The 14,947-nt window shown below is 30.9% G+C and overlaps 2 protein-coding genes across 2 annotated transcripts; one reads left to right on the top strand and one right to left on the bottom strand.

Moving 5' to 3' along the window:
* The first annotated feature begins 1,568 nt into the window (after positions 1 to 1,568).
* LOC112738380 (peroxiredoxin Q, chloroplastic) lies at positions 1,569 to 4,644 on the top strand. Its single transcript, XM_025788810.3, has 4 exons — positions 1,569 to 1,885; positions 2,063 to 2,200; positions 3,926 to 4,015; positions 4,097 to 4,644. Exons 1-4 carry the CDS (start codon positions 1,679 to 1,681, stop codon positions 4,313 to 4,315), a joined length of 654 nt encoding a protein of 217 aa, XP_025644595.1. The 5' UTR covers positions 1,569 to 1,678; the 3' UTR covers positions 4,316 to 4,644.
* An 88-nt stretch (positions 4,645 to 4,732) lies between these two features.
* LOC112738379 (probable flavin-containing monooxygenase 1) lies at positions 4,733 to 13,276 on the bottom strand. The gene is made up of 5 exons (XM_025788809.3): positions 12,741 to 13,276; positions 10,342 to 10,582; positions 6,206 to 6,384; positions 5,615 to 5,967; positions 4,733 to 5,288 (listed from the first exon to the last, which is right to left on the bottom strand). Exons 1-5 carry the CDS (start codon positions 13,215 to 13,217, stop codon positions 4,946 to 4,948), a joined length of 1,593 nt encoding a protein of 530 aa, XP_025644594.1. The 5' UTR covers positions 13,218 to 13,276; the 3' UTR covers positions 4,733 to 4,945.
* Between the last annotated feature and the right edge of the window lie 1,671 nt (positions 13,277 to 14,947).

Raw genomic sequence — 14,947 nt, 5'->3', positions numbered from 1 at the left:
TTTAATAATTTTTTTTGTTGATTAAATTATTATTTTACTAAAATATTTTTAAAGAAATTAATAATTAAATTATTTTTTTCTAAGATATCCTTCAATAATTTTTTAATTATTAAATTTGTGATTTTACCAAAATTTTTGTTAATAATTATTTTTATATTTTACTATTAATTTTCTAATATCAATATATATTATTTTAACATTAAATAAAAAAATTTTACCACTGTTAGTATGTATAACAATTAATATATATTGAAATCGAAAAATTAATAATAAATTTAAAAATAATTGTTAATGAAAATTTTGGTAAAATCATAATTTAATAATTAAAAAATTATTAAAGGGTATCTTAAAAAATAATTTAATTATTAATTTTTTAAAAATTTTTGATAAAAATATAATTTAATCAATAAAAAATAATTTATTAAAAAATATGTTGGTAAGTAAAATTTAATGATAAAAAAGTAAATTTTTTGTTAAAGAATGTTTTTATAAAATATAATTTATTTTTTCTTGAAAAAGGGGATAAAATTAATATTAGTTAACATAAAAAATTTAAAATAGATTAAAGAAGAGCTTTTTTAAAAATTATAAGAGAGGAAAATGTACATTTTTTCTCTCAAAGATAAATGTTATTTTATTAATATAAAATAAAAGTGTTTCTATAAGGAAGTACAAAAGAATTGGGTATTCCCGTTTATCACCAACTGTGACTGAAAGACTAAGAGTTTAAAGAAGAGTAAAGTAAGAGTAAAGAAAATTAGCAGCATCTATCAGGTATGGCTCACGAGTTCACGCACTAAATTGCTGGCTTCTTTCACTATCTCTGGTGCCGGGCTTATTACCTTCTCAAAAACACACCGATTCCTCGCTTTCCAAGTGTTCTAACACAGCGCCGCTATGAGGAGGGTCTTTTGTCTACCGTCGAATTGAGCCACTACCCAGGATAAGACTCGTTGCCACCAATTGAAAAATGTCTCTTCTTCTCTCATCCATAGGTAAGGGGTTATTAAGCTTAGGCTCCATATTATTGAAGACAGGGGGCATTGGAACAAAGTATGAGAAATTGATTCAGTCTTCAACATGCATCTTGGACAAGTGGCAAGAGTGGATGCGAACCGGCTGTGGACTTGTTGCAACACCGGAAGCTTTTTATGAAGACTTTTCCATAGAAAAATCTTAATTTTATGTGGTAATTTCAACTCCCAAATATTATTCCAGACTCTGTTGTGTATGTTCTGTGGCCTCAATGAAGTAGGAGAATGAAAGAATGCATTTTATAAATAGAAGAGAAAAGAATATCATTTTTGTATCCCTCCAAAAAAATTTTATTATTCTTATACGCTATATATTTATCCCATGATTTAGATAAAAAGACTAATATGACTAATTTCAAAATTTTTTAAAATTAGATTTGATTAAAAATATTTACGAATGGCATCATCTTTTAAGATTAATTTAATTTTTTTTTTATTTTTCACAGTATTTCTTAACTAAAAAGACAAAATTTAAATTTCTAATACTTTTTTAAATAGACAAATAAAGGAATCACTTGATCAACCTAAATTCTTGCCTAATTTGAGCATTTACCCAACTTTTGTAACTAAAAATTGCAAGTACAAAAAGGCATCTTGAAAAATGTGTTCCATACTGCAACTACCAACGTTTCTGAAATCCGACGATGGCTTCACTCACTGTCCTAATCCACTCTCCTCCCACCTTGCTCCACACTGCAACCACCAAGTCCCCGTATGATCGAACCCCCTCAATCCTTCGGTATGCTCCATCGAGTTCTCAATTCTGTGGTCTAAAATTATCTCACTCTTCCTCTTCATCACTGCGTTCTGCTAATTATTGCTATTCGGTTAAAGGTTCCATTTTCGCGAAGGTACATGCATCTATCCAAACCTAGTTCAAGATGCATAATAATGCAACCCGATTAATAGAGTAGCTTCAACAATTAGTTGAAAATAGTATCAATGATAGTGTGCAGAGTTGCAAATTAGTGATTCTGTTCCTCAATTTCAATATTGGTTACTAGTTAGTGGTTTTTCTACCCTGACAGGTGAATAAAGGTTCAAAGGCACCATCATTCACGCTGAAAGATCAAGATGGGAATAGTGTAAGCCTTGACAAATTCAAAGGAAAGCCGGTGGTTGTTTATTTCTATCCTGCTGATGAGTCCCCTTCATGCACCAAAGAGGTAAACACATGAGATTGTCTTAACATACGGTTGGCCCTTCAATTAGACAATTAGTATAGCTTTTCAAGTAATACCCTAAAAATTTAGTTCCAGAAATTTTAATTGTCAAATCAACCCCACATATTCATCTAACGAGGGATTGATATGGTGTGTTAAGGTTCTAGGGTTTAGGATTTTCTCCCAAAGTATTATTTCTGTGTATGATGTCAATCCAAGCTAACGATAGGAAATAATTGTTATCATAATTTATTTTAGACTTTAGAGTAATGAGACAAGTAGGTCTTTGAAACATTTTGTGGCGGACTTATTCTCCTATAAGGGGAAAAACATACCAAATAAGTCATTGGCAAAATTTCGGATGGATTTATAGGTCTTGAGTTTGGTTTGTTTGATTGCTATCCGTGTCCATAAGATATATGGATACTGTGACACGTGTACTATTTGTTTAGTAAAACACTAATTTTAGAAGGACATGTTGACACCCAACGGTACACAAAATACATGTATTTGTTATCTAGTCAGAAAGTTAGGAAACAGATATTAGACATAAGCAGAGTTTTTTATTTCATTTTTTGTATCTTCAAATTTTTTGAAACTTCACTTCTTACCTTCATCACCTTAATCACCAGCAACTTCCTCCTTATTGGAGGTAAAATTGGTTTTTAATGACAAATGTGTTTATATCTCTTTATTAGTGTCTTAACAACCTATTAGATGTATTCATGCACATTTGTGTCTGTGTACATGTTTGTCTTTGTGTCTATGTCTTCATAACACATATAAGTTGCAAATCTTCAAGGTACAAGTCTAGCATTTTAATCCTTTAGGGACTTGTTTGAATTATTTTTTCCTCAAGGACTTGGTATTTTTTGCCCCATTTAGGGACCTATAGTTCCATCACAAAATTTTTAAAGAACCCATTTGTTCTTTCTTTACCATTAAATCGCTGATATCTAAATATCCAAAAGCAGTGATATCAAACCATTAGATTGTGTATATTTTGTATGAGTGGTGCATATGATCTGAAGGCAATGGAACTTTCAATATTCATGGTTGATTTCAGATGCTAACATATGCTGGTGTTTTAAAGGCCTGGTTGTTCTTATTGATAGAGTTGCTGCGAGATAACATTTGGTTGGTTTAAATGTTTTTGCATTAGCAGTTTAACACAATCTACAAGTAGTTAGTGGTCTGTCATGAAACCATCTTCCCCTATAAATTAAACCATTAGATAGAGGCACACAAATAATTTTATATCTAACACACTGTTTGATATAAAAGCCTCTTTTGGACTTAAAGCATGGACCACGGAAAGACCCATCTAACGTTTTCCTTCTACTATTATTTAGAACAATAGGGAGAACAAGAATTTTAACTCTAAAGCTCTTGGTCATAGAAGTTTTGATGTCATGTCATGAACCATCTCTTCCAAAAGCTTAAACTTTCTGGTAGATTCATACAAATGATTTTACTTTAAAATGATGGACTTGAGATAGAAAAGCTAGTGGCAACGAAAAGCTAGTAGTAATGAAAAGGGGTGCATAAATGTGTTTATTGGGGAAATGAAGAATTTTGATATACATATTAAGTATTAATTACCAGTATCAATTTAAAATTATATCGCATTTTTGTCAAATAGAAACATCATCATATATCCATTGTTGTCTTGATATGCAAATTTTTATTTTATTTTATTTTATATTTTTATTGTTTCAATTTTTGCAGGCTTGTGCTTTTCGGGATTCATATGAGAAGTTCAAGAAAGCAGGGGCCGAGGTTGTTGGGATCAGTAGTGATGACCCTTCTTCTCACAAGGTAAGAAACTGAAAGTAAACTTTTATGGCAATTGGTTGTGTTTAATGTTGTTTTACATTGAATGTAATGTGTTGAATGTAGGCGTTTGCTAAGAAACACAGGCTTCCATTTACTTTGTTGAGTGATGAAGGCAACAAGGTGAGGAAAGACTGGGGAATCCCCAATGATTTGTTTGGAACATTGCCCGGTAGACAGACTTATGTTATTGACAAAAATGGTGTGGTTCAGCTCATTTACAACAACCAGTTCCAACCAGAAAAGCATATTGATGAGACTTTGAAACTACTTCAAACTCTTTGAGGTTTCAGGTTTTTCATTATCCCATTCCCCATGAAGTGTGTAAAATATTGGTAACTGCTGTTTATTGTACAACTATGATAGTTGCAGCTGATTCTAAAGCCTTATAGAGATACAATGTTTCCGGATCAAAATCATGCATTTCAATGCAGCAGCACATAGATTGATGTCTCTGTATTTTCTTCAATATTGTTGTAATTTTAGCTTAAGTTGACTCGGTTGTACCTATTAATTTGCATTTTTAATAATTTTAAAATTAAAATGTATGAATATGATATGTTAGTTGAAAGGAAATAACCTTGGGCATATTATATTTGTGCCTTTTATTTTCATGGCCATTTTATCCTTGTTTAATTTCTGTTAATAGATATATGATATATGCTAGAATTTGTTATTGGAAATGACAAGGTTCAACAACCTTTATGATACATGATCTGAAATAACGTTGACATAAACCTATAATAGCTACTTTTCTGGAGGCTGGAACAACCCTTGGCTATTTATTCCGAAAGCTGCATGCAACATGATACCTCTATATTCAATCCCAGGAATGCCAGAAAACTTGCAGTTATTTTTTCATATGATCATAATACTGTTAATGCAATCTTAAATAGGAAGATTATAATAATGTCCTCAATCCTTTTTGGCATAGTCTTCGCTGGTATAAGCACTGAATGCCTCAGATATCCAGTTCTTCTTCCTCCAAGAACCCCAACCTATATCCTTGCATAATTCATCATCATGGTTGATGCTGTAAGTTGAAATGCAGTGCCTTTTGTAGAATCTTGTTGACCTTTTCATTACTTCAATCTCCTTGAGTGTTTCTGAGAGCATCTTCTCAACACTTGGAAGCTTAAATTTTTCATCTAGGAGTCCAGAAAGCCATATGGAGCGCATCTCCGAAGTGTGGAGATTTGAAATGCTCTCAACATAACCCATAAATGCCATGTTTGGAACCAATGGATGGATAGTTCCCCTGCCACAAACAGAATGAATAAATCAGATAATGGTCCTCACTCCTCAACTATGTTTTGAGATATTAAAATCAATTTAAACCTTGTCACTTTTGGGTTATAACTATATGGGGACTTAACTGAAACTTAGATATAGCTGTCATTTTTATTTGTGTGAATCCTTTGGTCATTGTATTTGTACATAAATAAATTGATCTAAAGATAGACTGAATAATGATAGTGATAGTTAAAAGAAAATGGAGATAGTCTAAAAGAAAAAGTGAATATGACTAGTCTAAAATAATGATGTAGAAGAAACCATCTTCCATAAATAAAAGTGTTTCCTTACCTGTACAAGGGCATAAGACCGGAAGGGTACTCCAATAAGCTTCTAAAAGTTTCTGGCAAAATGCTTTTGAGCTTTTTCTTGCCATCATAACCAGTTGCCATAACCACTACATCAGCCTCAACTTTAGTATTATCCTCAAATTCAATTCCTCCACTCCAGAACCACCACTTCTTTGATGATTTTTTAAAGACAATTTTCCCCTTTTCAACCTCAGAGAAGAAATTTTCCGGCATAATAGCCATTTGACATGAGGCATAATCTTCCTCAAAAGGATGTTCGGGTTTTAGCCCATATTTCTCTAAAGGAAGTTTCCATAGAATGTAGGACTCGATGAACTTTGAAATTCCACGCCTCTACCAAAATGTCATTTTTATTTACTTCTTTTAATCTCTTTTATCTGTCACTGTCATTTTTTATATATTATTGGATTGTACTGAATTATACAATCTAATAATACCGGGAATTGACAAAGACAAATAATAGAGAATAGAAGAAGTAACATAAAGAAAACTATTAACGTCATATATAATTTTGGCAATGGCAACAAGAACATCAACTCGAGGTTATATTATTTAAGAAAAGGTAAAATACCATTGGAGATAGCAAGAGGCAGAGAAGGGATCTGAGTAAAGACTGGTTTGGCCTTTGGTGGAGAAACTGAGAAGCTCTTGTTGAATAGAACAAGAAAAATGGCAATCCCCAAATCCAGTAATGGGGAACTGGCCAATGCAATGTTCTCACTACCATAGTGCATGGTTGACCTTCAGGTCCTTTATAACAGCAAAACTGTTAAGTACTTGATAAGTAGAATCTTTGCCAGAATTAGTTGTCAAAATAAACGAGGAAAGAATGCTTTAGTCTTTTGATATTAAAAAAAAAGAAAGCATCTCACGCCACTTCTTATCATGCAATCAGTACCATGATTTTTGACATAAATTCTAGTTATATTTTGTTTAACCATATTAAGAGTATATCAAAATCAGTTACTAAAATCACCACTAGTATAAAATATATTTTAAAATATAAAATACATGTTAAAAATAAATTAACCAATATATACATTTATACACAAATAAATGATAGTTGATTTAAGCATTTTAGTAATTTGTTAGCTATGTAGCACTCCTCCATGTTGAAATTAAAGGCATATATGAAAGAGCACTAAGATAGGTTTATTTGTAATTTTACAAGTTCCCTTGCAAGTAACGATCCTCTAATATGAGAATTTTATTTTAGAATATCAGGGATAAGATAATAAGATATCACCCTTGGATCAATAATGAGATTAATTCTTTTTTTTTTATATTAAAAAAGCTTAATTGATCTAATGATAAAATCACTTTACTTTACCCTCTAGCTAAAATAAAATCTTCAGTTCGGAAAATTCAAAATTTTCTTTGATGTCATGTAGTTTTTGTTCTCTTTCCACTCTTTTTAGCCTTACCTTTGATGGTTTTAGAGTTAATGCAAGCATTTAAAAAACGAAATATTAGCTGCTAATACTATGGAATATGATTACGAGTTTACGACATAAAATCATAATCTATCGTTACGATATCATTTGACAACAATAGTTGCACATACAATAATTTTAGGAATATTATAAGTGAGCCTTAATTATTTTTCTCTTGAAACCCTTATTTAATGGAACTCCATTTGATCTTTCAATAGATTACGGGCCCTACTTACATAACAACATTATTTGTTACTATCATCATTAATTTTTTTTTTTTCGTTTTCATCCAGTATAAAAGTATAAAAAGAAATTGTAGTCTATCGTAGATCATCTAAACCTAAAACTTCCACGATAACTCACTCTATAATGGAATGCTCTAAATTTTGAATTTTATTTTAAAAGGTAAAGTGTGATCTTTCATCATTTATTTTATAGGTAAGACAAAAAAAATATAAAAAAAAACCATTCAAAAATAAGAGATCACACTTTACAAAATAAAAATTTAAAATTTAGAGAATTTAAATTCATAATGTATAATGCTAAAAAGTCAGTTTGTTTAGACTAATTTTTTTTTAAATTATTTTATTTATTTTAAATTTTAGATTTTAAATTATAAACTTTTAACTTTAATTCTAATTATAAACGATAAATCCTAAATGCTTCAAAAAGTGAAAATTTTTAAAATTAACTAATATTAACTAACTACAAATTAGTTTTCTATATTTTTCTTTAAAAATATATACGTATTGTTCGAACAAGAAGTACATGAAATAATATTTATATTTTTCCTTGAAATGAGTCATTAATTACGTCTATTTAATCTAATATATTTATTAAGAAAAATTCTAATTGTTCATTCGCAGTCCACTAAAAAAATGTGTTCAATCCCACACTTTGGACCAAAGCATTACCAAATGCAAAGTACTTTTATAAAAAGAAAATGTATTATGGTGCCCCACGACTATGATTATGGTTGCCAATGTTCATTGTTGATACTGTACAAGACAACTAAATCGACATCATCAGCAGTCGGAAACTACAACTGATATTAGTAAGTAAACATGCATAACTTTTACCATTGACTTTTAACTGCTTTGATTTTTGTCAACGTGTGCTTTTTTGGAAGAGAATTTTAAAGAAAGACAAATAAAGGGTTTTAAGTTTAACAGTCTCCCGTAGCCGCCACAAACTGAAGAAAATCCCAACGGATGCTAGAATTTAGAACTTATATATGTTTCCCTAATATTCCAAAAATACAAGCTCAGACATATATCATGGATTATTTATTCTAAAAATTTAAACAATTAAATGTAGGCATTTAAATGGAGAATAAAAATTATAAAGAATTAACATTTAATAAATTAACATTAGCTAATTTCTTTTTTAATTTTTAAAACTTTCATTTTTCTTTAAAAAAAAAAAAAATTTATGATTTAGAGTTTAAAATTTAAAATTTAAAATAAATAAAATAATTGTTAAAAAATTAATTAATATTAATTAAAAAACATTGACTCCCTAACCTTACTCAAATATAGAAGCTAGACAATACCATATTTATTTACTTCATAATAATTGTGGGATCAATTAGGTTCTTAATAACTAACATTTTCCTGGCAATATAATGGTAATTTGTCTGATTGATGAGCCTGTAAAATGTCAGAATGTCACAATTTTTCGCCCCCTATCATCTTTACACGAACATTGTCTAGAAATTAAATCTAAATAAATGAGTTTAACTTAAACTATCATCAATAAAATTTTTATTTAATGTTGGATGACCACTCAAACTAACAATTAATATAAAAATAATCATTTTTAATTTATTAATGTAACAATATATAAATAAAATATTTATGTGAAAGAGTTTTGCATTACATAGATATTTAATCCAAACTATATATACATATATATATATATATATATATATAAAAGAGTAATATTTTAAATAAGTTCCAAAAACAGTTTTAATCTGATAATTTAATCCTTAATAAATTAAATTTTAATTACGAATCAATTTTTAATTTTTATTTTATTAGACATATCAATTTTGATATCAAATGTTGATAAAAAAATTATTTTATAATATTATTTAATAAAAGACACGATAACTCTTAAAATTTTATAAGACTTTTAGATTAGTCTTTTTATATAGACAAATAATTTTGGATTTAGATCCTCTAAAGTTTGAATTTGACTTTAGAGAGTAAAGTGTGATCTTCTACCTTTAAACAATTTCTCTTTCATATTTATTCTTGGTCCCACCTATAAAATCAATGGTAAGAGATCACACTTTACTCTCTAAAGTGGAATTCAAACTTTAGAGGATTCAAATCCAATAATTTGATGTGAGGACTGATTTATCTAATAAAATAAAAATTTATAGACTAATTTGATAATTAAAATTTATTAATAACTAAAGTGTTCGAATATAATTTTTTAGGACTAATTTAAAATATATTTCTATAAAAAATATTAGAAATATCAAAATTTATTATTTTTTGTCATCATTTAGTCATCAAATCAATTTTTTTAGTTTAATAATCCAATAGCATACTTTATCTTATACTTTTAAATATTGATAACTAACTTATGGTAAAAAATAATAAATTCTTATGGCTTTTTAATATTTCTTTATATATATATATATATATATATATGTTAAAAAACTAATTGGATAAATTTGGTTATATATATATATATTTTTTTTTTAAAGAAGTGAATTTGATTGGATACGGTTATATCCTTAGTGTGTCAAACTGAACTTTATAATAAAATTGTTAAAAAAATTTCTCTTGAATGAAAAGAGAAATTGTGATCAAACTAGAAAAAAAAAAAGTCAAAATTTTAATACTTTAAATAAGTATAAAATTTAAAATTTCCGTCACACGGTAACTTTAACCAATAATGCACCTAGTGACCTAGAACACTAGTTATTACTTAATTATTAGCAAAATCCTAAGACGTTTGATTCAAGAATTTTTTTTATTTTAAAAATTTTAGTGTAAAACCCTAAAAAATGTAACAGTATTTTTTTAAAACTTTTAGTGTAAAACCCTCAAAAATATAAAAATATTTTTAGAACCACACGATCCCTAAAATAAGAAAAAAATAAGTCATTCTAATATATATAACTATATTATATTAACTACGGTTACTATGATATTTCAAAAAATGTTGTTTAAATTAAAATAATATTTTATTATTATTATTAAACAACATTTTTTATTCAAAAATGTTACTTAACAAAAATATATTACTTAAAAAGTGGTACCTTGGTTTGCCTCGGCACATTCCATGGCTAAATCAATGGCTGACTTTTTGAAACCGACGACCGTAACCTTCTTTCCCTTGAGAATTTGATTAGCAGAGTCGTGATCAAGTTTACAGTAATCAATGGTGTGCAATACCTTACCTTTGAACACTTCAGGTCCTTTATTTGCATCAAATACTGGAATATAGGGTACATCCCCATATTTTCCAATGCAAATCACCACAAACTCGAAGGAGTACCACTGAAATTAATCATGTAGCTAGGTAAATCATCATAACATAACTAGGGTTTAACACTTTAATAGATATTGAAGATGAGAAAATTAAAGGAGATTTTTTTAATTTTTTATTTTTTTTCTATGATATTTATCGACCAAACCGATTAAAGACTAATTCATTTTGAATTGCAGCTTCGTTTAAAGGTTTATCGCTAACTAATAGGTGGTTGTATGTATAAGGAGGGTTCACGATATGTTTAAACGGACTAATAAACTAATAATTAGAGCAATTTAAGTTGGTTAAGTTTTTTTTTTCATGTTTAATGGGATAATCAAAGTCTCTAACATTTGATTAAGAGAAGATAAATTCCCTCGTGCAACCATACTTTCTAAATTATGTATTTATTACCTAGTTAAGCTAACAAACTGTAATTAATAACTTTTCTATCTTTAAGTCACTTTAACTAGTACTAGATATGCTTATTAAATTAGCAGGGTCCACACTCCACAGATATAATTATCTTCTTATATTTGGTCTGAAATAATTAATTGTTTAGATTTATTTGTCTACATAACTTAAGAAAATGATAAAAGTATCTTCTCTTTTCCTAAAATTATAATTTGAACAAAAGTAGTAATAATTAATATTTTCAACAAACAATTATCTGTGATAGAGATAAAGAACTGTTAGATGGGTAGTTTAATTAGCTTGCTACTTAGAGATGTTAATTAGTTATTAGAAAGTAGTTAATTAGTTATTAAAATATAATTAATTAATGAATATAACAGTTAGTGATCCAAAGCTTTAATGAATATATAGTATAGTAATGTTACGAAAATGGATCCTTTTCAGTTTTTTTAACATTTGAGGAAATAAAGTGTGATCTCTCACTTTTAATTCTATAAGTGAGACAAAAAATAAATATAAAAGAGAGAACAATAAAAGATTAAATTTAACACTAGACACCATCCAATTTTTTTTCTAACGTCACTACCATGCTACATGCATGACATTAATTAATTCTCTATCGTAATTGACTAATTGTTCTCTTGCCTCGTCTCTCTTACCTAGAGTCTGATACCTCCTTTAACTTGTGAAAAAGAAAACTTGCCAATTCCATTATTTTTTTCCATTGTAACCATTTTTGGGTCTGAAATGGTATATATATTACACCTGCAACGGAAGAATATAAATGACAAGGGATGGCCAGGCCCCTTAATTAAGATTCTTTAGTATCATTTTATTCTATGAAACATTTATATCAAATTATCAATTAATTAGACACCAAAAAAATAAGTTAAGACAACAAAAAAAATTATCAATTAATTAAACTACATACGTATCTTTGTGTCTGATATCTGTTAGTACTTAGTACTAGTCTGACACTCAAATATTTAGAGAACACATGTGATACGAATATTCTTAGTTTATTAACTATTTCTTTTTTTTTTCTTTGAGAAAAGTGCAAGGAGCAACAATTTTTATTTATATTTGTCAATAATTCTGGTTAGTATACACTCTATTAATGTATTAGACATTTAGTGTTGATAACTAATTGTATTAACTAATTCTGGTTAGTATACACTCTATTAATTCTGGTTACTATACCCATAATGCAAGTGATCTAAGACTGAGTAGTGATACTCACTTCATATAGCCAACAAGCATTCATAGTGATTCAGGTAAAGGAACTGTTAGGGAAGATCAAGATACTCAAGAAATTATAGAATTACCTTTTATCATTTTAATTTAATTTTTAGCTATATATATATATTATCGTATTTAGATGTAAAATTTTGACAATACTTAAAATATTGCCAAATAACAAAAAAACTGTTATATTAATTTTAGCTAAATTTTTAGTGTTATCAAAATTTTAAAATCATGTATATATGTGCGTGTAAAATCTACTTTTATTTGTGAAACCCTAATTAATTAACTAGTTAATCCCCCCTCCCCCCAAAAAAAAGTTTGTGATTAAATAAGCTAAGCTAACATTAGAATTAATATTTGTTAGGATCTGAATTTAGTTAAAGTGTTAGAATTTAATTAAATCTTTTCTAACAAATAAAACTATCTGTAGCGTTCGTTCGAGTCCTAGTATAGTTTAAAGTTATCCTTAGCTTGTTCAGTGAGTGTAATGAATTAGAATAATAATAAGAGTAATAATTAATTGAAGACCTGAATGGTGTTTGATGAATTGGTGTGCACAGCAAGTTGCCAAACGGGATAACCAGGAAGAAGTGGTGTTCCATGGTCATGATGACCATTCAGTAGTTGTTCTCCAACGAACCGAATTTCAACGACCTTGGAATTGAACCTTATGTTGTTGAGCACACAAAACTGCTCAGCATAAGACTCCAAGTAATCCAAGATCTCAAAGTGGGAAGGGAAATCGGAGTTGTCCCTGTTGGAAGGCCAAGGGAAATCGGAGAACTCGTAATCGCGGCGCTGCGATTGAAGCTTGGTGGAGGCGTAGGAGCAATGCCTCCAGACACCGCCGATTGCGTCGGAGGCCTCAAAGATTACAGGCTTGTGGTGGGAAAGCTCTTTGGCTGCGGCTAGGCCGCTCACTCCGGCGCCTATGATGGCCACTTTTGAGGCCGAAATCGGCTGCTCGTTGTTGTGTGTGGTGGTGGTAGCCGTCGCCACAGACATGTTTGGTGTAAAGCTAAGCTTATCAAGGTATGGTAATGGTAATGGTTTTTGAACGAATTGTGTATTTGCTTTTGTGGAGAATCAAGGGCTGAGCCTCTCGCTTTATATACACAAGTCATGAAGTTGCATGGAATAATGTCAAAGTGAAACCACGTGGTTTTGACTTTTTGGTCGTTCTTTTTTTTTTCCCCTATGCTCATGAACATGGTTCTAAAAACCGAACCGGACCGGCCGGTTCAACCGGAATAACCGGAAACCGATCATCTAGCCGGTCCGGGTAACATCAAAAACCGTCTGGTAAAAAACTGGTGAAAAAACTGGTCGAACCGGCGGTTAACCGGTGAACCGGAAAAACCGTCCGATTTTTTAACGGTTTTTGGTTTGAAGGCTGAAATGCTAAACGACGTCGTTTTGGATTAAAAAAAAAAAAAAAAAAAGGGGAAAACGCGTAAAAATCGAAGGAAGCCCTAGTCAGTTTCCAGTCTCCACTCTCCAGTTCTTCTCCCATCTCCTTCTTTCTCCCGAAACCAAAACGGAAACCCTAGCCTCACCGCCGATCGTCGAAAGCCGCAAGGAGTGAGTCACCGCCGCCGTCCGTCGCAGTCAGGGGAAGCACAGAAGCCTCTCCTCCCAACCCCTAGATCCCCTTCACCAGTTCTCCCAGCCCTAGCCTCACTTCCATATCACCTCCGCCGTCTCAACTACTCGAAGCTGCCGTCCCTACTGCATCTCGTCTCGCGTGCTTCCTCCGTCGCGCAGCCGCTGTTCCGCTGCGCCGGCTCTGCTCCTCTGCTCTAGTTCCGCCGCGCACCACCCTCCTGGGCTCCAGTTCCGTGGCGGTCCAGGCCACCTCTTCTCCAGTTCCGCGGTGGTCCAGGCCACCTCTTCTCTAGTTCTGCCCCGTCCAGCCTTCCGTCGTGCTCCCTCACCTCTGTTCTCTAGAAGAGAAGGTATTTTTTTTACTGTAATTGTTGTTTTAATTTTTCTTCTTCAATTATTGTTGTTATCACCGTGGTCTAGGATTGTTGATGATATTTTTGATTCTGTTATGCTGTTGTTGGTCGCCACCCACAACCATCGACAGCAGCCGACGACCACCGGCCGAGCCCGCCTCCTTCTGAATTTGGTAAGACTCTGTTCTTTCACCTATGCTTCTTGATTTTGATTTTCTGAGGTTCTGATCTTGTTCTGTGAGCTCGCCTGTTCTATGCTTGATTTTGGATTTTGATTTTCTGAGGTTCTGTGAGCTCGCCTGTTCTATGCTGCCTTTATGATTTTGGATTTTGATTTTCTGAAGTTCTGTGAGCTCGCCTATTCTATGCTGCCTTCTTGATTTTCAGGATTGATGTTTTTTATTTTGAATATGTTTTGCATTACTGCTTCTGTTAGCTCGCTGCTTCATGAATCATGATGAATATTTTTTGCTGCTTCTGGTAGCTGCTTCTGTTTTGCATTGCTGCTTCTGTTACCTGCTTCTGTTTTGCATTGCTGCTTCTGTTATGGGATTGATATTCTGAATTGCTGATGCTTGTTTGAGTTAATTTTGTTGATGGTTAGTTTCTGAATTGCTGCTTTTTGTTTGAGTTAGTATAATACTATTGTTTGAGACTAATTGATTATGGAGGTTGATTTGGTTGAATTTGTGTAAATTGTGTTGTTTTGTTTTGTTTTGTTTAGATGGTGCAGGCTGAAATTCAAGGAGCATATGCAGTACTGGAGTAGATAAGCAA

This window comes from Arachis hypogaea, chromosome 13, assembly GCF_003086295.3.
Source record: "Arachis hypogaea cultivar Tifrunner chromosome 13, arahy.Tifrunner.gnm2.J5K5, whole genome shotgun sequence".
Classification (NCBI taxonomy): Eukaryota; Viridiplantae; Streptophyta; class Magnoliopsida; order Fabales; family Fabaceae; genus Arachis; species Arachis hypogaea.
This window is presented reverse-complemented; position numbering and strand designations above follow the sequence as displayed.